The 26,618-nt window shown below is 40.3% G+C and overlaps 1 protein-coding gene across 1 annotated transcript in view; it reads left to right on the top strand.

Moving 5' to 3' along the window:
* The window catches only part of MYO10 (myosin X), a 171,099-nt gene that overhangs the window by 16,252 nt on the left and 128,229 nt on the right, over positions 1 to 26,618 (top strand). The window contains exon 2 of the mRNA XM_068931458.1: positions 18,577 to 18,675. Within this exon, the coding sequence (XP_068787559.1) occupies positions 18,577 to 18,675 (99 nt within the window). The remainder of the gene's footprint in view (positions 1 to 18,576; positions 18,676 to 26,618) is intronic.

Genomic DNA, 26,618 nt, shown 5'->3' with positions numbered 1-26,618 from the left:
TTTTTGGCTTTTTATGAAGCATGAGAAGCTTTAGAGATGACTGGCTTTGAAACAGTGAAAATGTTGATATCATATTGGTCCACAGAAGGCTGAGTTTCAATAGTGCTTCTTTTAATTTAGCAAGAAGGAAGCCCAGCAGTGCATGAATTCAGGAGCGAAGGAGAGAGTGTTTTTTGTAGTTCTTAGCTCTGTTGAAGAAACAGAATTGCGTTAGTAGTGGATAGGGGTAATTGCGTGCCATCCTGTGTCTTTCAAGCACCAGATGGTGTGGTGAGAGTTGCTGTTAAGTGAAAATAAAGTCTTAAGTTGGAGGCATTGCATAGAAAACAAGTTTAAAGACAAATTGGGCATCGCCGCCTCCTCAAAATGAGCAGTCATAACCAGAGTATGATAGTGTACGTTATTCCTTGTTGTGTAAAGCAGAAGGAGTAACTGAGTTATACAAGGCAAGCAATGTTCAACGTTTGTGGTGAAGTCTGTGTTATTCACCTTCGCATCTGTCTCAAGAGGAGAGGGTGTGAATGTACGTGCACTTAGGATGATTCATTAGCAGTGTGTGCTCTTTCTTGAATATTCAGTAATCAACATGTTGGAAAAAAATTTCTGCTGGAAATCTTTTTTTTTTTTCTTTTCCCAACAAAATGACTATTGAGTCTAATCACATATTTTTATTTCCCTAAGCACACCTGTAAAATATTTTTAGGCTTGTATGTTATATGGAGTAAAAATAAATATGCTCCTTGTAAGCTGGCTTATTACCAGTTGCTGTTTTACTACCAGTTTAAAGTTCCTTATTACCTCTGGAAATTAGGTGGTTGTTTATGAGATGGGTCTTAATATGGTCTTGGGGAATTAAAACTAAGCATGCCTATCCACAGACTTTTAGCTGTAGGCCTAGATTCTGCATTTCTTTTACAAACATGATCTTGCTTGTGTGAATATGAAGTGGGGATTTAACTCCCAGAATAAAAAGAAAGCATCCTGAAAGCATGTGCATATGTGAAAGCGTATCCAGAGGTTCTGACAATCACGCTTGTGTATGAATAAGCGTTCTTTTGCCTACCTAAAGACGAAAGGGAATCGTAGGCGCTCTGTTCAAAGATCACAGTTCATCACACTGCCAGCGTTAGCTGAACAAATTTGTGTAGTGTTTAAAAACAGTGTACATCATCTGCATGAGTAGCTAGGACTATGAGAAAAATTTAGTCACTTTTGAAAACAAAGACAAGTTGATTCCTGAAACAAGGAGGTTGTGGGAAGAACAGGTAGCACGTGAACAAGAGAGAAGATGATGTCATGTGAATGCTGTAGTGGAATTTGGACAATTTAGACTTCATTGCTGGATCTGTCAAAGACTTATGATCCTGAACAAATAATTTAATCTACTTTTGCCTTGGTTCTCCAGCTGCCAGATACAGCTACAAGACTTCCATTTCCCGAATCTTTTTCCATTTCAGTTTTAAGCACTGGTAGAGAGGCGTAGTTGGGCCTCTGTGGGCCCCTGTGCTCATTTATGAGAAAATTGCAGTATTGCAAACGGATCCATCACTATTCCTCCTTGAAGTAACAACAATTCGTACAAGTTTCTGACATGAATGGCATTTGCTGTTTTCCAGTGAATACATATTTGAATATAAACTCTTTATTTTGCAAATAGATCTAGTTACATACAGAACCTGATCTACTGCCCATGCTAAGGAAGTGGCCAAGTTCTCATTGACTTTGCTGGTGAAGGATCAGGCACGTAATCCTTGTGGTTTTAAATATTTGCTGCTGCACACATGAAACTTCTGTGGAGCCCCAAGGTCTCTAAATTCATTTCCTTGCAGGTGAAGAAAACTTTGTTCTTACCTGCTGAATGGAGTATTTTATATGCTGCAAGGGGTTAAAGGTAGCATGTTCAGTAAGCAGAAGGTTACTGTTCCATTTTTAGTTATTTATGACTTCTTTGGAAGGAAAGCTGTTTATGTTTAAATCCAAATCTTTTTGACCAGAAATTGAAAGAAGTTAATATGGAGCTGGCACTGGAGGAACACAGAGCTGCTGCGATGTTTATTTGCAGTAAAGTGTAAGTGGCTTTCGATGATTCCTACTGTCATAGAGTTGAGAAGCACTGCAGGGGCACCAGATGCAGTTTTGGATGGATTTTCTGGTAGTATTGAGCAAGATGCTTCTCAGATGTTTTGCTGGTCTGAGATTAATAACAACAGGCTAGACTTTTTGGTTTTTGAAGAGTAAAAAGACCATTTAGGCTAAAGCAGCCTGAATAATTAATAACATACTTGGAAACGTCATTTAAAAAAAGGTGATTATTTTTGAGAGCAACCCAATAGGGATAGGCTTTTCTCTAGGTGACCAGGGTTGAGCATTCTTCTAAGACGAGACCTAGATTTTATAAATATTCATTCACATATCTGTGTCTCATTGACATCCACTGAAATCAAGCACATACTTTTACTGACCAAGGAGGCTTTCTTGAATCCCCTTCTGTTCTTCTGTGATCTGCCCAGATAATATTTTTCTTTGCACATTTGTGTGCTTCAGCATTTATGCAAAAGTTGTTTTCAACAGTGTTTAGGTCACTTCATTTTACCTAAATGCTTAAAAAAAAAACCCAAAAACCAACCAAACAAACCAAACCAAAATAAGAGAACACACACAACAGCAAATAGCTTATTTATTGAATCACAGTGTAATAATATGAAGGGTGACTTTACTACTAATATGAAAATAGGGAAAGCTATTAGCAATATTGTGCAAAGGAATGTATTTATATCGGTTTTAGACTTATTTGCTTTAGTGCCATAAAAATCTGATTATGAATGTGTAAGATTAAATATGTTTTAATAGCACTGTGTCACGCAGCCATGGAAAATTCCAGATCTGAGCCTGTGCAGGCATTTGGGTACTATAAAGTTTATAGACTTTGTGGATTTTGTTTGTTTGTTTTGTTTTTTAGAGTAAGATCTCTTTTTAAAAGCACTTCTGTGGGCAGGCCAGAAACAGGAATGCTACATTTTGAACACTACACTTGCATTTTAATTTTGGCACCATGCTAATTTGACTTGAAGTTATTGTGCGGTCACGTACTATTAAATAATTTTAAGCAACATCCTTGTCAGGGCAAGTCTATGAAGTCCTCCCAGGTTTCACAAAGTGGGGAACTGCCCCATCCTGCTGGAAGTAGATGTTTGCAGCATTGTCTAGGTTGACATTTACAACCGAATTGGTTAACTTAGTTTATTGCCAAATAAAAACGCTACTGTGTAAAAGGTGCGTGCTCCCGAGTAGACATATTTCCAGAAGCAGCTAGGAGAAAAATCACGGTTCCCTGGGCTTTAGGGTCGCCGAGGGTTACTTGTGGAAACTTCTTCTCTAGTTTGTAGACTTGAAGCTTCCAGCTTACCTTCCAGGGCAGCATGGTGAGGGAGGGAGCCAGGAGATGCAGAATAGGGATTTATAAGCCTATTAGAGCCTTTTTCCCACAGGATAAAAACATATTTCTGTCAGATTTAAAGTTGCTGTATGTTGCATATATGCTGTCTATCTGTTGCCTGATAGAGGTACATGTTAATTTTGTGAGGAGTTTAAGGTAGTAGATAGCGTATTTTTAAAACATGGCTGCTTCTCGAAGAAAATATGGCCATAGTAGAAAGAACTGCTCACTTCTGATTGTGTTCTGGCTAGCGACTTGACTCACTCACTCAGTGTTGATGCTTCCTTAGCTCTCTACAAAGATGTTTGTACTTCACGTGCAAATGTATTTCACGCTGCTGGGTCACAGTCTTCATTTTATTATCTTCACCAGTCTTAGTCTGTTGTTCTGTCTAAAAGCAGCTGTTTTCTTTTCATGTCTTTCTCTGGTCTAGCCTCTCTTTAATCTAGAGGCGCATGGTTTTTCATAGCCTGTATTTGTGGGTCTTTCCAGGCTGGGGGAAGATGTGACTGTTAGTCACAGCTGGCAAGTCTTTGCATGGAGGAAAGAGCCTCTCCTCCCAGGATGTGCAGGGGGGAAGAAAGAGAGTTGAGAGCCTTGGCCTGAGCAGGTCATGTTGGAAGTAGAGAAGTAAACAGTGTTTTCTGAGTTCAGGCCTGATCCTGGAGAAGAGGGGAAGGTGTCTCTAGTGCAGTGGCACCCTGCTTCTTTCTCAGGCTAATTTACTTGACTACTGGGAAGTTCCCACCTTTAAGTATGCCTGTGCAACTCTGGGAAAATAAAGTATATAATTAAAATCATCTGGCTGAGGCGGGCCTTTGTCCTTTGCAGCTGGTTGACATTCAGCTGTTCAACCTTGTTTTTACTATGCTTGTGCACGTAGGAAGCAGCAATCTAGAACAGAAATCGTAGCCCACATATATTTCCCTGTGAAGACTAGCTCCAAGCTTGGGCTGTGTTTCCATCATTTATCTCTGGGATAAATGCCCATTTTTTTCTCTCAAATATTAATGCCTTAAATCACTTCTGTTTGGTTAATCTCTCCTAATTGCTTTGTGGTTTAATGCCGGATTAAATCTTCTATCAGCCTGCAATTCAGAACAACACACATCCATTAAAAAAAAAAAAAAATTACAGGAGCAACTGCTCTGTTTCTGCTGTCTCTGCTCCTGCCCGAAGTGCTAGGTTGAGGTGGATGTTTCTCCTGTTAACAACTGCCAGCTCATGTAAACTTGTGCTGAAAAAAGTCAGTGTCGCAATGATGCAGGAAGTGTCGGTCCCTGTCATGAAAAAAGGAAGAAGAATGGGAATGCGTCAAATCTCTAGGTGTGCCTGCAAGTGAGGAAATTACCAAACCTTTTTGTTGAAAGGGGGGGGGTGCAAATGTTAAACTTCCTGAAAAAGATGCTAGAAGCCAAAAAGAAAGGTGTATTGTTGCATATCCTAGGAACCTGTGAGTTACTTTCTGTAAGATTTCTCTGTAGATACCAGATTAGAAGTAGGTTAAATTCCAGGCTATGGTGTGAGAGTGAGAATATCTAAGATAGGAGCAGGGTTGTGCATGTTCTGTGTGCTGGTATAAATGCATGGTTCCCCCGCCTCCATTGAAGGTGTTCACTTCTGGCACTTTCCTGGTGAATGAGTTTAAAGAAGTCAGTGTCCATTATGTGTAATTTGAATAAACAATCCCAGTAAAAGAAAAAAATAACTTGCCAAAATGAGTCAGGTGACTTGCCCTGTAGCTGTTTCATTTTATAGTGGTAGAACTGAAGAAAAATCAAAGCTCTGTATGCAAATGAAGTGTAGGATTACTGAAAGGAAATATATCTGGTCGAGGAGAAGGAGGGGTCTATGCAGAAGCAGGAGATAGCTTTTCAGGGGGTTGTGACCTTGAGGGGCTGGATATAATGAATGCAGTGTTTCAGGCCCTCTTTTTACCTTGCAACTGCTGCATACCGCTGGTATTCATCAGCAGGGAAGAGAGTCTGCACGGGAAGCTTTGCATCACCTCATCTCTGAGAGAAGCTTAAAGCTGATAAGATAGAAAACTGTTAAAGTGCATACAGGAAACTACCTTTTTTTCCTGAACTTAATGGTTCTCTAGCTGTACCTAAGATGTAACCTTTGTTGCTAAATTTGCCTTCAATACGGATTAGAAAGTCTCTTTTCTACCACGTTGCACGTTTTGTAGTCATTTATACTGATGTAAAACACCACCAGTCCAGGATGCTTTAGTGTCACCCAGCCTCTGGGAAAGCTGGGATTTGCCCTGATTGTCAGTCTTCTGTGTACACCATTTACCAGACAAATGAGAGAGTGTGCTTGAATTCATTTTTTTTTTTCCCACTGCTGCATCCTAATTGCCCCGTCTCCTCAAGAACTCTGTCCTGCCTCTAGGATGAGGAAGTGATTTTAGGTGGTTTCAAATGCTTGTTGCAACGGATGTTATTTAAAAATGCTCAATCACCCTTTAAGTAGTAACTCATGAATGACTATTTCATACTTGAACTTTGCTGTTTGTTTCAGGGTTGGAAGATTAGAACTGAGAACATTTACAGCGAACTTGCATTATTTAAAAACCGAATGAATTTCGGATTGAGTTAACAAAGCATTAAGGGTTATAGATTTTTATCCTCCAATTTGACATACTTTCTTGAAATTTTAGGGCAGTGGTTCTTTTACATCGAAATGTAACAGTGATCAAATCTTGGGTATTTTATATCTCAGTTCACGGCTGAGCGTTAAAATCTATTGGGAGCTCTTCCTGAGTTTCTAACTTGGAAACAAGGAAGAGGCTTAGTAATTATTGGAGAAGGAGGAAATAGCAACAGCTGCTGCTGGCAGCTAATCTTTCAGCCTACTCTAGAACCAAGAGAAATATCCACTGCAATCTCAGGAGGTGGTTCATTCCAGGTATCTAAATCAAGTCGATGGGGGTGGGTAGGACAAAAGAAAGTAGGGCTTCGGAAAACAGAAGCTTGTATCAAGCAAAGCAGAAGAAAGGACGCTTGTTTAGGGCTGTAGAGGAGGAGATGCAGCAGTTCCAGAGAGTTCTGTTAGTATCCTTTTTCAGCTGCTGTGAATGCAAATTTCCTCTAAAACCGAGAGAAAGGGAATAAACTCTTTTATGTCTCTGTAGCCTTGTGGACCTCTTTACAGATCTGCTAGAGACTCTTAACCTGAGGGTCAGCCTTTGACTTTTTTTTTTTTTTCTCTCCTCCTCCTTCCTGAAAATTTGAGAATATCTGTTTAAGTCACGTACACCCTAACTGCTCCTATAGATGCTTACTTCTGTCTGATTAGTTGTAGCTCTTATAGCACCCTCCAGCAAACACGCATGTGCCTTTCTGCGTAGAACTCATGTAAGTTACTTAGTGGTGTTTTTTAGTTCTTTAATATGATGCTAGGATTTAGTTAGAATAGTGTTGTCTGCTTGATTTTGTTTTTTAAAACATGCTTTGTGTTGTTGCTGTGGATAAGACAATGAGCTTCAGGAAGTTAGAGGGCAAAAGATGTCTGATAGATATCAGGTGCCATAAAAAGTGCAAACATCCTCCTGAGTTATCTCCGAAGAAGGAAGAGACTTTGTTTTTGCTGCATGTCCTCCTCGTTCAAAGAGCTGCCATGGGGCCTGCAGCGAGGCTGGCCACATGTGTACTCTGTGAGAAGCCACGCTGGGCTCAGCAGATCCTCTCTGGGCACCGTGGCGTGCCTGAACACCCTGTAAACGCCAAATTATGCATGAGCTGCGAGTAATTGTGTCTCCTGAACCGTAAGGAGCCAACCAGCGGCTTACCTGCTAGTATTTCTGCATCAGGTACATGGGAAAAAGTCAGTGCTCTGCCCTTTAATGATAAAGTGTTCCATTATATTTTGCTTAATTGGTCATGTTTTCATCAGGTGATCTCCAGGCAGGCAATTTGGAGTTCCTCAGTGATTACTGTGGTTTACAGCATACAAATTAGTGTGGGAAGTTGCTAACACTAGCCTTACAAATCAGTGGTAGGAGCTGCTTTTTCTGTGTTGACTTGAAGCGTAAAAGACAAGGAGGAAAAGCACAGAAGGGTGCTGTGCTGCCCCTTTTTGTCAGGGTCTTAATGTGGTGCTCTGGTATCAGAGCTGTGAGGACCATCCCATCTTCCAAACCTGTTTGTAAAACCCAGCCACCATAGGTGGGTTTCTGATGGAGGGAGTGCTCTGCCCTGAGGCTGCTTGCTCTCCTTCTGAGTTTTTGGTGCTTCCATCCTGGGAGCGTAGTACTAGTTTCCTGCCTCCTCGAGTTGTTTCATAATCCCCATTGGCTTCTCTGTGTGTCACCCGGCAGTTCTGAGAGTGCCTGTCTGAGATTCCAGTACCAACCTTAACTCTGCTGCTAGCAAGTTGTGGACGTTAGTAGTTGCAAGCCGGAAAACTATATTTTCTTGGCTAGGTATGGACGTGGCATGTATTTTTATTTCATATAACTTCCCTGCATTCCCTTAGCTGCCTTTGAGGTCTGCGCTCCCTCCCTCAGTCTTGAGGGAACGCGTGGAAGGGGTAAGCTGTTAGGCTGTGGAACAATTTAAGCAGTTGGAGTTGATGCGGTAAAAGATATTTTTCTTGGATTCAGTACACTGCCTCTGACTTACAGGGAATATGAACAGAGTCGAGTGGGTGGTGTTGGTGAAATTTAATAGATGAATCATCATAGCTTGCTGGCATGAAAGACCTGAGCTCTGTCTGCTGGGCTTGGTACAATGCAAACCCGTCGACTAGTTGCGGTCAAAGGGTAACTAGTAATTTTTTCCTTAACGTAGTCAGATGAGCAGGATTTGCCTTCAGAAAGGTAGGGGTAAAATGGTGGTTGGAATTGCCAGGTCCAATAGCCTATCCTGATTTTCCTGACTTTCAAACTGCTTTTTCTTTTCCTCCTCCTGGTTTTTGTGTTCTGTTACATATTAACCATAATAAGGCCTTATCCTACTGATGTTTACTCATATAAATGGTTCAGTCAACTTTTATAGGACATGGCAGTTGGGCAAAGTTAAAGGGTTCTGGTATTTGTAGGGTGAGAGCTATAACTTGCCAAATGAAATTGATTAAAAAAAAAAGGGGGGGGGGAGGGGGATTTTCTTGGAAGCGTGAACTAACAATCTAAAGAAATAATGCAACGAAATACTTCAAATGCTTTAAATACTTAAATTCCTGTGGTGAAACAAGAGACATTTAGTGATCATATTGTGAAAGTGAAGCTGCAATCAGAAATGAAACTTGCTGAATGATTTGTTGCAAATACAAAGCGAGGGCGGTCAGTAAAATGTAGGAAAAGAAGTTATATGCCGATATTTAAAATTCTTTAGTTTTCAATAACTCTTCTGTTATTGAAATAAATAAAAGAACTGTGTGCTTACTGGTCCATTATTCTCTTTTCTCCTTGCCTTTCATGCTTACTTTCTTAGCCTTGGGATACAATCTTGCTAATCCTTATTTTTCCACATTTTGAATTGGGATTATCCAAAATCCTGAGTTTTAATTTTCAGAAAACATGGGGTTGGGGGGGTGGGAAGGACATTGGCAAAGAACGTGGTGTTGGTTTGCGTTTGTCTGAAAGCCCTCATCTTACAGTTATTTTCTCCTCTCTGCAACAGTTAAGGCTGGAAATATTCTCCCTTTTCACCTATTCTTCCACTTCCCTGACCCAGGAAAATATGAATAATATGTAAATTGATATTTTTGAGTTGCAGGGAGGTGTTTAAACAAAAAATGGCCCAAATACTGTTGAACTTGTAATAGGATCATGAAAATTGGTAATGTGGAAATATGACCTAGACTGGAACCTTTTGTACTTCAGTGCTAGTAACTTGGAAAGGGAAAGCTGTGGTAGTCATGGGAGTATGTTTTAACTGTGCTTATTACCTTGCACAGTCTACTGCTTAATGCAAACAGTTTTTTCACAGAAGAATCCCATTTGACTGACGGTAACTTTTCCAGGAGCTGCCAGCTGGTTAGACGGGGGAAGGGAAAGCGGAGAGAAAAAGACAAGACTCAGTTTTGTAGAAACACGGAAGAGCCCTTGCCTAGCTAATGTTCACTTCCTCGTATGCATCTTCAGGTGCCACATTGGTATTTTACTGATGTTTCTTGATGCAGGAAGACTTTGATAAATTCTACTGGCGGGGGGGGGGGCGAAGGATGGCTGGCAAAAAGTGGTTAATGGTAGAAAATTTATCTTAATCAGAAATTTCACCTGTTTTACAAACTCAAAGCAGGTTGAAGCAAAATAATGTCACTCTAGACAAGGCATATGCCTGTTTCTACAGCACAACTAGTGTCTGTGGGGGCGGTGGGGGAAGCATAGTATAGTTGTTCTGTATTATATTTTGTTCTTAAAAAGTCAGTGTCCTGGTACATCTTCTGTAGGAGAATGTTAAGAGTTGACTAGTTCCTAATAGATCTGCCTTCTCATGAAAATAAATAGTAAATGCTTCTCTTTAGGATCCATGTGTCAAAGGAATTTTTTTTCATTTAATCAGCCTTTAAGTACTCAAATGAAAGATGTTCTTCCTAAGTAACATGTTTAGAATTGAAACTGAACATCTGTCTTTGTGAGCAGGAGTTCCTGTTTTGCCAACAAGGCTCTTCATGGGATTTATAGGCAGTGAATATGAATCTTTGAAGCTCGGTCTCCAGCTAACCCTTATTTCAGCAGCTAACCCTTATTTCAGAGCAGTCCGTCTCTGACTTATTGCTCCCAGCACACCATGTGGTGCTCACAAGTCAGCTCATGGTGCCCTCGTTTTGTCTCCTGTGCAGGTGGGAGGCAAGAGAAAGGTGGAAGAAAATACTAGGACGTTTTACAACAACTGTGAAAAACGTTTCTGAGATCCTTGGCAGCCTGTAACAGACCACGACTTCAGTAGCACAGAATGTTTTAAGCGTGAAGTTTCTGAAGAGCAAAGTTTTGTTGCTGAGCCCTAATAAAGAGGTTAATGAAAAAGAAGATAGTCGTCCTGCCTTGGAGCCTCGCTGGCCTTTCAGACACCAGCCCCTAGAGGGAGGGTAGCTGAAGGAGGGAATGGAAAAAGCATGCTAGGCACCACTTCATGGCTGTTATTTTAGAAATCATGCCCCTCCATGTGGATTTATAAACTTGTCAGGCAGCATATGCAAAGTGATTTTTTTTCTTTTTTTTACATATTTGTAGAGTCATGAATATAATAAAAATTTGTTCGCTTCTGAGAAACTTGACTTCTTGGCACGACTCCGCTGTCATCAAAGACAAATGAAACTTCTTCTGGAATCCGTAAAGGCAGAATTAGGGCTTGTTTACCTCTTAGGATAATTTTACAGTTTCCGGGAGAATACTGTATAGTTCTTCCTAGGAATCCAGATTAGGGATTCAGTCCCTTGATTGTTATATTTTTGCAGCCACGATGCCGTAGTGTAGGTTGAAAGCACAAAGAGACAGTGTTTTGCAAAACGTGTCAAAAAGTAAAGGTAATGCTTGACTCTCTCCTATTAAAGTGTAGTGATTTAGTAACCCTTTCCAAAATACTTGATGGCATCTCATTGCTGGATTTTCTTTTGACGTTATTATAAAGCTGCTTCAAAAAAGTCTGCCGGTAAGAGAGGTAATATTTTCAAGCGTTGTGTACGCCTAGGCCCCAGGAGCTGGCAACCACAGCTTGAGAGCTCCGTTAATGAAGTGCAGTTGTTTTGGGCTTTTGCTCCAAGTCTGTTAATGGTAAGTGTGTAGAAATCGGCCAGCAGAAGGTAAGCAGGTGGGCAAGCACGCGCCTATATGGAGGTTAATCTCTACGTTCTGCTTGTATTGAGACCAATGGAGACTAGTAAAGTGTAGTGTTAAAAAAGTAAATAAATAAACACAAATCAGGGTTTAGTGTAAAAGTAGTGGTCTTGTCCATAATGCTATGTAAGAAGCACTGGTATATTCAAAAGGCTGGGGAAGGTTTTTAAAACAAAAAACAACAAAAAAAAACCCCTACTTCCAGTTCCTCTCAAGTCCATAGCAGTAATAGTATATGTTTTAATTGAGTAACTTGTTTTTAATGCGGCGTGCTCTCGCTGATGCTGCGTTATCTCTAATTACTGAAACAGAAGGAGATGGATTCTGTTCAAGGTTAATCAGCAGCTGTTGCACAGACCTCAGAAGCTGAAGAGCTGATGCTTTGATCTGCTGCGGGGTTTGGATAGACAGCAGAAACGTTTAGCTTTCAAGGAGATTTTATTCTGCATGAAACGAACCCCCTAAGCAGTGCTTATCTCCCATGTAAATATCTCCATGTTTTTGTTCTGCTTTAAAACAGTAAAATAAAGCAGTATAGCTTAGGAGGCAGGATTAAGTCGCTGAGAGAAAGGTGTCAGTAGTTTGCTCCTGTGTGCTCTAAGGAAATTGTAGTTAGTGCCGTAAGTGTTTGAGAATAACTTGGATCCCATTCAGCTGGATTAAAAATTGTGTGCCTAGATTTGAGCGTGTAGTCACTTCATGAAGTTGAGTTTAAGATACTTGGATTCAGATTAAAGAGGCAGGTACCTTCCAAAGCTGTGCTGTTGCTTGCTGTCTGCAGAGACTTTGGATTCAGTTACTCCTTTGCAGCTCCCTCCATCTCTACCCACTCTACCTCTGCTGAAAGAAAACTGCTGGTTTTCTGACTCTTAACAAGAGTAGCGGGAGAATGCCTGGAGAGAAGCAGAGCTTTAGTAAGGACGTTATCTTAAACTGGTTTCTGGAATATTAACTTATTTCCCTTTCATAGGTTGTGCAGTGGTTGTGTACACAGACTTGTGTGCTTAATGTTTCAGTCACCATTGAAATCTTTGTGGAAACGTTTTGCTGATGAGAACAGGAAGGCTAAGCTGGGGAAAACTGGTACTTGCAAACAAGGGGATGTAGATCCAGTGGAATACTATAAATTACAAAGTAATATGAGAGACAAGCGGGTCTTGCCATTTGTTTGTTTCTCTGGGCCTACGTATGGAAGAACAGGTCTGGCTCTCTGTTTAAGAGGCTTAGCGCTTCCTTTTGAGTTGAAGTCAGCGAGAGATGTGAAATCTAGCTTCCGGTGAACTTCACCTGAGTTTGCCACTGACTAGCACACTGATCTAGCCTGGCACGCACCCAGCATAAGATTTTGGGTACCTATACTGGAGAGTTTTCAGTAGTAATGAAGTCAATGTTTTCAGAAGCAAAGGTGTTTATTATCATGAGATTTACATAGTTATATTTTTGTCTGGAAAGCAGCTTTCTTCCTGTGGCTCTCCTCGTGATCAATGTATGAGTTAGTAGTGATGAGGAATGAAGATAAATGTGGGTTTGTTGTTAGGTAGCTTGACCTCGTTAAGTGTCATCTATACCTGTCTCGAACTTTACGTTTATAGCCAAGCTACTGGACTGCGTAAATGAAAGGTCCTCTAAATACATATTGACTGTTGTTCCTTTTGCTTTGCCAAGTCCTAATGATGGAATACTTTTTGGCTGGCAGATACAGCATAACCTACATTCATCGTCTTTGATTTGAAACAGTTTTAACAGGAGCGTTGGTGAGACAACTGGTTTTACGTTATAACGTGTAAATGAGTAGCATTTCGACTTGGATGAAGACACAGTTGTTGTACAGTACGTTCATATACATGTGTATATTTAGTTTATATATAACAATGTAATTATTGTAGAAGCAGTTACTTGTTCAGCATACAACCTTTATACATACAAAATCTAGCTTGTTTGCAAAAGCATAATTTTGTCAAGAGTGCTCTTCCTTTTTACTTGATTGAGATAAACTGCTTAGCTAATTCAGTGATTTCCAGAGCATATTTAAACTAGAAGGTTAAAAAAAAAAGGGGGGGGGGGTAGGGTTCAGCATCTCTGAGAATAAAATACAGAAGAATACAAGTAATAATGTTTCCATTTTCAGCAGTGAAATCTGCAAGGACCAGGGACAACTTTGGGTGGTTTGCAGCTGTGAGATTTACAAACAATTCCTCTCCCTTTTGCAGAGAAATTTATTTGCTATAGAAATGATGGCATATGGCTGCTCTTCTATAAATGCTATTCTAAATGTTTTTACAAGCTCACTTGCTGAAATAAAAAACATTGGGCTTTAATACATGCTTTTTGGCTTGATTTCCCCCCCCCCCCACACACTTTTATCATAGAATAGCTGAATGGCAGTATGCCAAATTGCTTGTCAGGGAGTTCTAAAGTAACAAAGTTATCAGGCTTCTCTTCTAAAAATAGTTTTAGAACAATATGCACTGCTATGTGCGTTCGGTGGAGTCCTTCCTCATACAAGTCTTGTGCTGATATTTGCACAATTGCCTGGCTCACAGGCTGCAGTGGCTGGATCTCCAACAGATACAGAAGCTGGCCTTTCCAGTTAATCTTTGTCGGCAGTTATTCACACCTATCCAGGAGGCCTTCAGACTAAAACAGTTTGGTTTCTGTTCCTTTCCTCAAAGGGCTGCAGGTCAGTCCTCACTTTACCTCAGAGTGAGGATGTCTGTAGCATTATTCTCTGCAGTTGCAGGTAACTTGAAGGCTCTGCGTGCCTAAGAAAGGGCAACTCAGAATCTTATTTCAGTGACCTTTTGAAGTTTATAACTTAACTTTCTTTAGTGGAGTTTAACTAAACATATAGACCCTCTTCAGAGTTGTTGACATCCTTCTAAAATGACCTGCCAGAGATGGTGGGCAGTTTCAAAACACCATTCATTGTACTTGCTTGAGAATTGAAAAATAAAAACAAACTTGGACTCTTTAATCAAAGTAGCCTCACTTGTGGCTTTTGTAGATCCAAAGACTCAATGTAAGTATATCTTAAATCTTCTCCATAAATTAGTTATTAGTGAGGATTTTGTTCTCGAAACTGATTTGTGAGTAACTTGTATATCGCAGAGAGATTGCAGGATAGTTGCGTAGCTAGCTAGACACAGTACAGTTTTAACTTGTGGAGCTTGTATGGAATCCCTTGTGAAGAGTGTCCCCACCACTGAGCGGAGAGTCTTGCAGCGCACCCTATACCCCTGGACAGATACTGTATTGTTGAACTACCTTGCCAGGGAACACTTTGTATTTGCATTTCAAATGCCTCGGGCTTTGTGAACTGCATTGTTCCAGCCTCCTCTGAATAGTAGCTGTTGACCCTTAACAATGTACATTTGTTTAAATCAAACTGTTTCATACTCGCTTTAAAAAGCTTATTTTAGGACTAGCCCAACCAACTGAATGCTTCTGTGCAGGCAGCTTTTTTTTTTCCTTCGTAGTCAGAAGGATGAAGAATGAAATATTTAATTTCAAGATGGAAAACATTCTTCTTATTAGAGACTATTTTGAACGCAGAGGTTTTGGCAAATATTGTTGTGGCTTAATGTTTATAAGCTTTTCATTGACCTTGAAAGCATAAACTTCTTGTCACTTGAGCTAGGAGATTTTGGCAAATAATAAACTAGCTGAACGACAGGGTTTTGCTTGTATTGAAGCACTCTAAGAACTTGTCACATCTTCGTTCCGTTAAATAGTTTTTTGCAACTTATTTATGTATTTAGATAGATCAAATTCGCAAGGGAGGAGGTGGGGTCTGACCAGTGCAGATGCTTCTTGCCCAGCAATAAACTAGCTAAAGCATCTCTCTGGGATTCCAGGGCCAAATTTGCTTCTCTGCTTGTGGTGACTGTAACACATGCCTCCACCCCTCTAGTCGTCAGGTCTCCACAGCTTGGCAGCGTCGGTCACCTTCATTAAAGTTGTTGGGAGAGGAGAAGAAAGCAGAGTGAGGGGAAGCTTTGTTATGCCTTGCTCTTGTGGGAACGTTTTGTCAAGACAGAGGATCCTGACCAAGGGGACATTTGCCACGATTTGAACCATGCCATTACTTCGGTTTCATGCCAGGATGATTCCATTAATAATAAAAATATTCAAACAGTGATTGTCAGATTGAATGGGGTTGTTTTATAGGCTCCATATTCTTTTTCTTTTAGTCTCTTATGTTAATGTAGGAGTATTATGTCTAATAATGCTTTTATAAGTATTTCTGTTTGATACGTAGGTTTAATGACAAGGCTAAGGATGTTAAAAAAAAAAAAATGAGGAAAAGACTTTGTTCCAATTGCTCTGACCATTTTATATAGTAGAGTGTGCTTAGTAGATACTTGAGTGTGCACATGTATGCAATATGTTTTACGCCAGTTGTGTGTATAGCATGTTGACATACATGTTTTTTGTAGCAGATTGCTCTTTATTTGTAAAGGAGTTTCTGAAAATCCCCTTGTTGCAAGGGGAACTTCAGAAATCAGTTTGTTTTAGGAGACAGTATTGGAGGTAACAGCAAGCCAGGGCCTAATGCGTTGCCTGTCAGGGAGCACAGCTGCACAAGGAGGAGCAGCGTGCGGAGGAAGAGCCTGTTTCTTGCACTGCTCCGTGTCCTCTTTCCGCTCTGATAAACTGAGCGACCTGAGTCCGTGTGCGTCCGTGAGAGGACACAGTGCGGTTTTAACTTGTATTTGATCAGGAGGCATGTGCCCGTGTGGCTGGCTTGTTTCTGCATAGGGAGCAAACGAAAACGTGAACGTTCAAGAGCCAGTTGGCAAGGTGGCGAAGGCAGCCACGCTTCCTGGGCAGCAGCTGGCTGCTGGGAACCGAGCTTGTCGAGTTGACAGGCAGCTGCAAGTGTCAGCTTTACCTCGCAGCCCGCTTCTGTCGTCAGTAGGCAGGATGCTTTGGTTCAGAAGGGCGTGCAGCCATATGGGAACAACGGGATCCTGTGGGAGCTGGTACCGCATACGTGAGGGAGGGACTCCCTCTGGGGTGGTGGTGGTCGTGGCGGGGGGGGTGGGTGGGTGATTTACAGACTGTTTGCTGATGGTAACAGCTGTGCTTTTCAGTAGTTAATATGAAAAAGCCTTTGTCTGCTGCACTTGTAGCTGTGGTAAATATTGCTCAATACTGAGGATGTCATCTTCAGAGTTGTCATCACTCTTGAATCTGTGTTGTACTTAAAGGCATAGGAAGAAAAACCTATTTTTTTTATTTGTTGGCTTTAACTGAAACGTAGCAGAGAAAATTCAGATGAATGGCTTGCTGTGGAAGCAAACATCTGGTAGCTCTGAAACACTGTGCGGATGAAAAGGCTTCTGTATCTGTTGGAGCATGTCTGGTTTCACTTCAGCCCTTCTCCCTCTTAAAAACACAAAGTGAAAGGTGCCCTTAAACTGGTCAGTATGAGCGTATTAGTCTTACCTGAGACTATTAAAAACAAAACAGGTACCCTGAGCGTCAGGGTGTTTAGTCTGCCAGAGTCTGATTTGGACCTGAGGATCTTGGTGGAGAACTTCTCACTGTTATCATTGGATTAAATTTTTAAATCCTTTCTTACTTTTACCATTTCTCAGGTGTCCTCTCTCCACTGTTCTCTTAGTTCCCTTGTTCCTTCTTGCCTTTTTCAGTTGCTAGCTCTCTGCTTTCCGCTCACCTCTGCCCTTCTCAACACTGTGTGCTCTTTCCTGCTCTGCATTGACCCTGTGCTTTAAGTCGACATACCACGTGTTTGAACTGCCTTAGATTTGCTATGAACCTGGAAACCATCTGGTTTCAAAGGTAGAATGGAGTACGCTTACAGCCTTTAAAATGGAATGCAGTTTGCCAAAAGATGGAGGGAGAAAAGGCCAGGCCTACTCGTATGTATGTATGTATGTAGTTAAGCTGCTACCATTCAGAGAAGTGAAAGAGCAAAAGTTTCTTCTCCTTGAGAGTATCGCTTTGCTTTTTGATGCTGCTATTTGCCCGACATAGAAACAAGAATAATGTGTATCCAGTAAAATCTGAAGGGTATCCAACTCGTAACACGGCTGAACTCTATCATAGGGCCACTTACCTTCAGTATGTAACAAATAAAAAGGCTGTACTTGTTCTGATTGTCCATAAGGAACCCCCTTCTCCCAACTTTTAGAAAGGTTGTAAATCTAGTTTCTATATGTACACATTCATAGACTGTAGACAGTCTTTGGATGCTGAGATATAAAGTTAATTATTTGAACTGAGTCTTAAGTGATCATTCACACAAATTCACTGATATTTCATAATCCCTTTCTACTGCTCCTTTACTTCTGGAGAGAATTTATCCATTCTGATGAAAAAATCTCTTCTGTAAATACCTGTAAAATACTGCCTTTCTGATGTGGAGCCTGCTATCCAGTTTTGGAGAATGACAGTGTAGTTTGGGTTTAAAGTCAGACCATTGGGGTGCTGCTGCTGAATATCTTGGTGGCAACTGAAGGCTTCTTCTACACTGAAGCAACTTCAGTGGGTATTGTTGATGTTTTGGATGCTGCTTTCTTCTGTAGTCTCACTACAACTACAGCCGTACTGTCAGCTGTAGGTTCCCCCTCCCGTAGAGGAGGCTCCCTCCCACATCTGCCTCCCTTCTTAGTCTTAGCACTGTACACTTCTGCTTTCTGGCTGCTGGATCTACCTTGGAGGGTTGTGAATAGCCAGGTGGAAATTAAAATAGCCTGAGCCTACCCTGTCTTAATAGACAGGTGTAGGTGGCTGATTGTGTTTCAGTTGCCTCCCTAGCTCTAAAAATTAGACATTATTATTCCTTTATCACTTTTTTGCTAGTGTGTGTTTTGTGGTTTTGTTTGTTTTGTTTATTATCCTGAGCTCTTGTGCAGCCATGAGAGGAGGACAGTATAAAGGTCAAAGTGGTTTAGAAAAAATGTGAAACGGAGCCTATGCAGATGATTGGGTGGAAGTGCACTGATCCAAGCAGAGGTTGAAAATAAACAGGTAGTGAGCCTGACAGCTTTGAGGAAGATCTTATAAACTGTGTGTAAAGTCGGACACTAGTTTGTAATTTTATATGTACTAACATGAGGAACATGACTGAGTGAATTAGTTCCAGCTGTTCTTGCTGGCATTTAGGAACTTTTATAAAAGGGGAGACAAAACTGTCTCAGCATTAACTGACAAATGTTTGATAAGAGATTATTTTATTCCTGTCTTTCAGTTGCTTCTTTGGATTTTGCCTTTGTTTTCTCTCCTTTTACCTGATAAATATTTCTCAAGAAAAATATTTGAGTGGAATTCTTTGATCAGCTTTGAATTATGCCATCTGTAACTTTATTTTTTTTATTATTTATTGTAGGGGTCTCGGGTCTGGTTGCGAGAAAATGATCAGCATTATCCAAGTACTGTTCACTCCTGTGCGGAAGGAGTCATCGTATTCAGGACAGATTATGGTCAGGTACGGGCATTTTTTTTTTTTCTCTCCTGCCACTCTGTGGAAAGAAACTATTCCCCTTAATGAGAAGGGGAGGGAGTAAACATGTAAGGTGTGTGAATGCAATATTTATTTTGCGTGACTTGAATGTAGAACTTTGGTTTTAATAGCTCTTTCCATTGTGCATTTGGTAAATTGCTATAATTGTGTACAACACAGCTGAAGAAATGCTATCACGTTTGAGAGCCTTGTTCCACTTAGGCCTTTGGTCCAGTTTACTGGACTTGTCTCTTCATCATAGTCTTCCTTTACAGCAATAGAAAGAGGGGCTGAGCACATGGCACTCAAGCATGACAGTAGTGAAGTGTTGCTAATTCAGTGAGAGGCAGCAATGCAGACCTCCCAAAGCAAAATCAGGACAATGCACTTAGTGTAATTCCATCAGTTCTTATCACCGAAGAACTGTAATGGAGACCGTTACTCCTCTCTCTCTCTCTCTCTTTCTGTCTGTCTGTGTGTTTTTGGGTTTTTTTTTCCCCCCTTCCTCTTCTGGCTGTCAAGTCCTTCGGTCTGCCTAGAAAGATGGGAGTAGATTCCAGTGGCTCCATTCCATTTGCTCAAGTTACTTCAAATATCTCAGGCAATGTATGCCTGCTGTGTTAGCTTATTACTGGCAGCGTCTGGTTGCCAGCTGATTAAGGAGGCTAGACCTCACTACTGTAAACTTGCCCTTTTTTTAGACAGAAGAAAGCAGAACTTGCCCTGCCAGTTGCTGACAGCTTGGAAATGCTCTACTTTCTGGCTTACTTAAATTTTTTATTTTTGTATTTATTCTACTTTCTATTAGGCTGCAGTTTATTCAGACCTCCCTTCTTGCAGCTCCCCTGAAGAAATTTCGGTGAAAATCAAGTTTTAGACTGAGTTGTATATAAACAGCTAAATTGAAAGAGTCATCAACATCTGGAGAACACTTTCCTTGACTTTTGGAGGATGTTTTTTCCCCTCAGTTTGGCTTCCTTTTGTTGGTTATTTGCACTAGATGAAGTTAGCTTCAGGTAGTGAAAGAGTCTGAGAAAAACGTGATAGAAAGGAAAACATGGTGCCTTTTGCTGCAGCCTTTGATAAAAGTCTTTCAGGGTTAGCGTGATGGAAAAGTATTTCTTTCAGAGCTGGGGAATCCTTACTTTTCTTGCATGCCTTTTTCTGGACAGGAAAGGAATCGGACAGAATTGATAAATGTTTTTTGAGCAAGATATAACCTAATTTAAGTTAAATTACTGTTATCGTGGCAATGAAGGCATGAAAGCAGGCATGAAACAAATGGGGTCTGAGGCAGAGAAAATAGTGTTCCTTCTTTTTAGAGTCCCTGGGAGGGTAGCAAAGCTTGGAGACAGGATGACAAAGAGGGAAGTCGCATCCAAGAACCTGTGTATGGTTATGTCTCTGATGGCAAAACTTAGTTATGCTCTTCTCCCTGCTTCTCCAGAGATGTAGATGGAAGTCATTATTATCCTCAGGATCTGAAAAGACAGTCAGGGAGCCTTCGTGTTTGAGCACAGCTCCCTGATTGCTGTTGCTTTCCTAGTCTCATCCGCTGCCCTTCCAAGATTCCCAATCAGCTCTCAGGCCGATATCTGCATCCTTTTTTACTCAGAAGGTTCCCTTGTGACAAGAAGGGATAATGCCCTCAAAGAACCCCAGGACATCTCCTTTTTGGAGAGGTTTGCTTACAGGAGGTAAGTGAAGAAGATAGGAGATTGTTAGCCTCAGAAAACATTTTAAGAATGTTCCTTCTGTCCCTTCTTCATGGGGAGAGATGTTTAAGGAGGAAGTATCTAATAACAAAAAATAAAATAAATGGAAGATGCATGTTGACAGACAGCAATGTAGTTGCTTAAGTGGTAGCAATAATAGGCTGTACTGCATTCAGGTGCCCATCTTTCTCTCATGCAGGATGGCAGACTAGCAGTGAAAATCGGGTCGTACAAAGTTGAAGTACAAACATAATATGCTTTGAGTTATCACGTTGCTTGGATTGGTGACTCGGAGACATATGGTACTGGGGAAGACAACCACAGAAGTAGACTGAGAATAATTACTGCTCAGTGCAAAGCCTCCTCGCAGAAAAACAAGAAGCCAGCATATGTGCTGGTGTATTTACTGTAGGATGCATATTAAATTATGTACTTAATGTTGCTTGAATTTGGAATTTATACGTTTAGATTTTTCCCTTGCCCTGCTCTGCTGAAATTTTTGGCCAAATTGAGCGGAGATGCTGAAAGCATATCCTCTGTTGGTTTCATAAAGCTGAAAAGGAGGAGGATGTATCACATTGAAGCATCACAGGTGTATTCTGTTTGCAGAGTAGGAAGATTGTTTGGAGCGTATGTTATTGTAACAAGATACAGGACAATGTCCAGTGCTGGACGTTACGGTATAAGCGTAAGCCATATCCAGCTTCTCGTAGGAGTGACCCAAATGCTTAGGGAGGAGGGGCTACCTTTAATTTTTCACAGAATTTTGTAATTGGACACCTAGCTGTGAGGAACCAACTTCTGGAAGTGATTAGAATTTCTAATCTTTACATTTATGGGAATTGCAAGTTCCACATACCTCTAAAAATTGATCTATTCTGTGCCTTAACCAAGAATGATAAAGCTAATATTGGCATCCATATTCAGAAAAGTTCCTTGCTAGTAGTCGTGCATACATTACCTGTAATTTTGCCTTTCCATAGTGTATATAAAACAAGCTGAAACTAGGTAATTCGGAAAAGGCTTCAAGTCATTACCTTGATATAACCTGACTGATTCCATTTCTTTAGGAAATTTGCTAATGCTATAAATATCACTAGAAAAAAAAATCTTTTTAGTTTGGCCTGCTTGTTTTAAAAGAAGGCGATAGACACAGCAACCTGTGCTGTGAAACACCTAGGATGTTGGAAGCAACCTTCCACTGTTACCTTTTATTATATAGCGTTTAGATCATGAATGAGTCTTGAGTTGGCTACTGTCCAACTAAAGATATGTTAGCAATTCAGTGACTTTTTCAAGTCTTACATTTTCAAGAGTGTGCTTTGAGTTTAAATGGAATGGGCCACTTGACATTAATGCCAATTAATATTGTTCCCCAGTTACTTTTCTGTATGCGCTTTTAAAATGTCTTCCCTTTCCTGTATTGGTTACTTATGTACTGCATAAGGTACCAAGTGTGTGGAATGAAATTCATATAGTGCGTGATAGCTACCCCTGGAGACTTGATGGTCTATCTGTTGGAATGCTACACATATCACTTTAAAGAATGAGGCAAGGGAAGTAAGGGATGATATCTCAAAAGTGTGGGGTTATTATGATTTTGAAGTGTGGCCTAAGATACTAGTGCATTGATTTTTCAGCCACTTTTGACAACTCCAGCTGGTGTGTTCATATCTAATGACAAACTGATGAAAGTGTTGGGGCTCTATCAACTTTATCATTGTTATTAATCTTCTGATTCAGTAGCTTCTGCTAGGATTTGCAGTTCTCGGCTTTCAGTGACATTTGGAATGAATTCTCAAGATGTGATTGACATGGCAGTGAGGTTAGGAAGGCATTTTTTCTAGTGTGTTGTATTTTTAGAAGTTTGGATTTCAAGTCTTTGCCAGGGTCAATTTGCAGAATAATAAAAAAATCATAGCAGAGGATGTAACTTCTTACTTTCTTCCTTCCCTTCTGTTCTGACTGGTGTAAATATATTTGCTACAAAGAGCTGCAGCATACAGTTGCACTCTGAAGGAGTGCTGGTTGTATAGAATGGTATTGCATGTAAATACTCATGTATAGAATATGCCATACTCTTTAAAGTTTTAACAAGTTACATATCAGGTCATGGATCCCTTCTTTATAATCATATGGGAATATAATTATTCCTTGAGCAAGATTAATTGATCTGGTGTTACCTGAATGTTTCAGTTAAGCAGTCCATTCGTTAATTTTCTTTAAAGATGATTGTGGTGCTCCTTTTTGCTGTTGTCACCGTGTCTGTGAGATGGTTGTAAGACTTGCTGACCGGGTAGAATGAGTGGAATATGAGATATGTAAATCTATTTCAGGAATTCAGGAAGATGTAGGTTCGGGGCTCTCTGAGTGAGTAGCTAAGAAACATTCTTCACTCTTTATGGAAAAAAGAAGAGCGGTACTGTGTTGGAGCAGAGGAAAACCTAACGAAATTGGAGGAGGGGGGATGAGAATTACACTGGGGCCATGTTCACCATGCTGGCTGATGGTAATGGAGTGGCAGATGAAAACTCTACAATCCCTCTGAGCATGTTTGCATGGTGTTGGACTGTAATTAGCTCCGGACCGCCTCTCAAAAGTCTGCTGCTGCAAGCTAGCTTTCAAAATGAGGTGCGATACTCGGTCTGCAATGACTCAGGAAGTTGTGATGAGTGGACAGTTCATACTGCAAATGTCTTTCTCTTTATAAGCAACTCTCTCAGATGCTTTCCAGCAGAGAATATACTGTCCTCATTTGCTGTTCTTGATTTTTAGTTCCATTAGTGTGCACAGACATGGTAAATGAGTCTGTGCCTAATGTTTCGGAAACATGATGTCTGTGAATGTTAAATAAAGTATGTCAGGGCAATCTATGAATGCTCAAGCTTAAGAAAATGAGCCCTCATCTTTCATTGGCTATATATTTTTTGAAGGTTGCATTACTGTTACTGTAATTTTTTTCATGCTTGACTGCTTTTGTTGCATCTGTTTTTAGGGTTAAAAATATTTCTCCATTAGGGGCTTTATTTACAGTAAAGCAGACATTTCCTCATCGCCATATTCAGTAAATTTTTAATGAAGTTGTAAGATTATTTGACATTCACTTGAGTATTTTTATAAAATGCTAAAAGCCCTGCTGTCACAGTATACTTTGTTTGAAATGACTTACTTGCATATTTTCAGCAGAGTATCAATGGTTCAGCTGGGAAAAGAACTCTTTCCAGTCTTCATCTCTTTCTTTTTTAGGTAATATGGACTTCACCTTTTTTTTCTGATGAAATACCAGCTTTTGCCCTTACATTGAAAGAGGATTGCATTGTGCTCTTAGCGTGTTGTACATAAGCACATGAAAATGTCCCCAGTCAAAACATAGCTATTAAAAATTTCACACCCTTTGAGCTTTTTCTATCAAAACAGCTTTTTTGAGTTGCATAGCATTAAAGTCTCCTAATTAGGACTCTTTTTTTCTTTTTGTTTGTACATCTGAATATATAGAAGTACAATGCCAACAAATATGTACTCAGCATTCCTATTAGTTTTTTTTTTTTTTTAATAGTAATTGTGGTTTGTGTAAGCTGCGCTGTGTTTAAGCTAGTGAGTTTCTGGACTTTCTGAACAGTGCCTAATAATAGCACACCTTTTAAATAACACCTGTTCCCTTGCAAGGGAAATTTTCTATAAATTTTCTATAAAAGAAGACGTGACACGTGTGTGCAGGGAAAATCTGCTGTGAAGAAACTCATACAGAGTGAAGGAAAAGTTGAACTGATTGATGCACACTGGTTAGAGTCTGACATGAAGATTTCAGGTACTTAATTGCATACTGGCTTAGCTGACTGAGAGAAACTTTTAAATCAAATATGTTATAAATAGAAGCAGCTGAGCTATAATATCCTAAAAATGTAGGTTCTTTTAAAAACAGATGTCAAATATCAGCAGTAAAGACTTTGTCAGTTAAAACGGCTTTTTGTGAACTTTCTTTACAAAGAAGTCCTTTATGATACAATATTATGTCAGCAAACAGAGTGCTGCTCAGAAGCCTTAGCTTCAAATAAGAGGCACCTGCAAATGGTTTGATCAGCAACAAAAGTATTTTTTCCTGCGTTTTTAACTTAATATGGCTCTGGTGGGGCATTTATGCACCGCAAGAATGGGAAGGCTACAGATGTTCCTTGTTAAACACAACTCAAGTATGCTTTCCAAGGAGGTTTTCACCTTTCTTTTTTCCTCCTGCTTTGAGGGCTGAAAGAGTTGATGACCTCATTCAGGCAGGTTAGACATAGGCTTTGCTTGAGCTTTTGTTTTTGTTTTTTGGAGTCAGTGATGGAATTACATTGAAGTTACTGTAATTATTCCAGTGGGGTTCATGTTTTCCTTGTTTGTTTATTTAAAAAGAAGTCCAAACCTGCAGACAAAAGGATAAGCATTTATTGTAAATGCTCTTTCCTTTGCCTCGTGTCCCTTTTCACTCTGCTTTAGGATTCTCTTGTGCTAATCTTCACTGCAGTGAGTTGTCCTTTAAACAAGAGTCTTCCCTGTATATTCCCGGGGTATGAGTAATACCGTGGAAATTATTTGGCTTGATGTTTAAGGTGGTGAAGTCAGTAGGGCTTTTATCAGTAAGCGCTGTGCTTGACTGCATAGGTTGTAGGATCAAGCAGGTAAGAGGTAAATCCTTCTGGAAAAGAACTCTGGATCATCGGTGAAAAGCATCGTACTTGCTTTAGTTCCTCCATCGGATGAGTTGAGTGTATTTCCGAGCGGTGTTTTTTGACATTTCCCTGAATTTAACATCTGTTACCCCTGAAGCACACCCTTACAAGGAACCGTTTTAAAGAAGTCCTTTATGCTTTTCCTTGTCTGTACCCCCTCTTAAGAAAATACACAATTACACTCAATGGACTTTGGTCTTGGCTGTTTTTAGTATTAAACGAATCAATCTCTTTCTGTAAACTTCATTTCTGAAGACTTTCATTCTTCTTAGTTCAAGGGTGCTTTAAAAAAGTTGTGACTACTGACTTTTAAAGTTACGTGGTTCATGCACGTTTCAAACAGCAGATTCCCTGCCTTTAGGGCATAGGGTAAATTCCAAATTCAGCAGCTTTATATCAGGAAATCGAATTCCATCTGTCTAAACATTGTAAAGTTCATATTATTCTGCAGTTAGTTATACTTGGCTTAGCTATAGTAATTCTCATAATTATTTCTAGTGTCCTTTAAAAGCTTATTGCTGTAGCTATTTGGATGTTAGTTTGGGGAGTATTCTGGGTTTTCTACTGATTTTGTGTGGGGCTTTTTTGTTTTTTTCTTTTCAGGGATGTGTGAGAATTTGGGGGGAGGGGAGGGGCGGATATTAAGGAGAACCAGAAGTTAGCCGGACGCCTTTTAGTCCCCTGGATTTATTTTCTGTTGAGAAATGTTTACATCTTTATGCGGGATGTCAAAGTTCAGTGTCTCTTGCTAGGAGCCTCTGTTGACACGCTTGTAAACAGAGCTAATGACAGATGTTAACTGGCTGCTGCCTGGCGAAGCGCGCTCCGTGCAGCAGTTGCTTGGGAGCGAGGGGAGATTGCCTTCTTTCAGAGCTTGGGCCTTTGAGAGCTCTGTCCATCCTTGCAGAGTTTTGGGCCCAGCCCCCTAAGGTGCAACTGCCAAGTTGGCAATGGCATCTTTGGATCCTGCTTTTCATCCTGCAGCGTGTGGGTCATCACCCAGAGGGGGTCACAAGGAGCTGCTGGGGAGAAGGCTGTGCCGGACTCGCCCTTGCTTTGTCTGATACTCTTTAGAAGTAGAGCTCTGTGAGCTAATTCATTCTCCAGAAGCCCTGAGTGTCCTCCAAGTCCACTGAGCTGCGTCGTACAGTCCCTCCTAGGACGTGTTTGATGGACTGTAACTGAAACGCGCAGAAGCCTCTCCGTATCTTGTAAGGGTTTCATGCAACTGCACACCTCACAGCAAATGTTTTCCTTAAAAGAAATGCTGTTTCAAAACCCTATCCTTTTATTTTTATATTAAAGTATTATAATATCTTGTCACTGATTCAAATTAAATCACTTAGCTTGAGCAGTGTTTTTCTGATGCGTCATTGTTAAAAAAAAAAAAATAAATTACTTACTAATTAACAAATCATTGACTTATGCCTCTTAAATTCTCCAAAATATTAATTACTATAACATAGAAATATTTAAAAGATATTTCATAGTCCCAAAATCC

The sequence above is a fragment of the Struthio camelus genome, chromosome 2 (genome assembly GCF_040807025.1).
Source record: "Struthio camelus isolate bStrCam1 chromosome 2, bStrCam1.hap1, whole genome shotgun sequence".
Lineage (NCBI taxonomy): Eukaryota > Metazoa > Chordata > Aves > Struthioniformes > Struthionidae > Struthio > Struthio camelus.
This window is presented reverse-complemented; position numbering and strand designations above follow the sequence as displayed.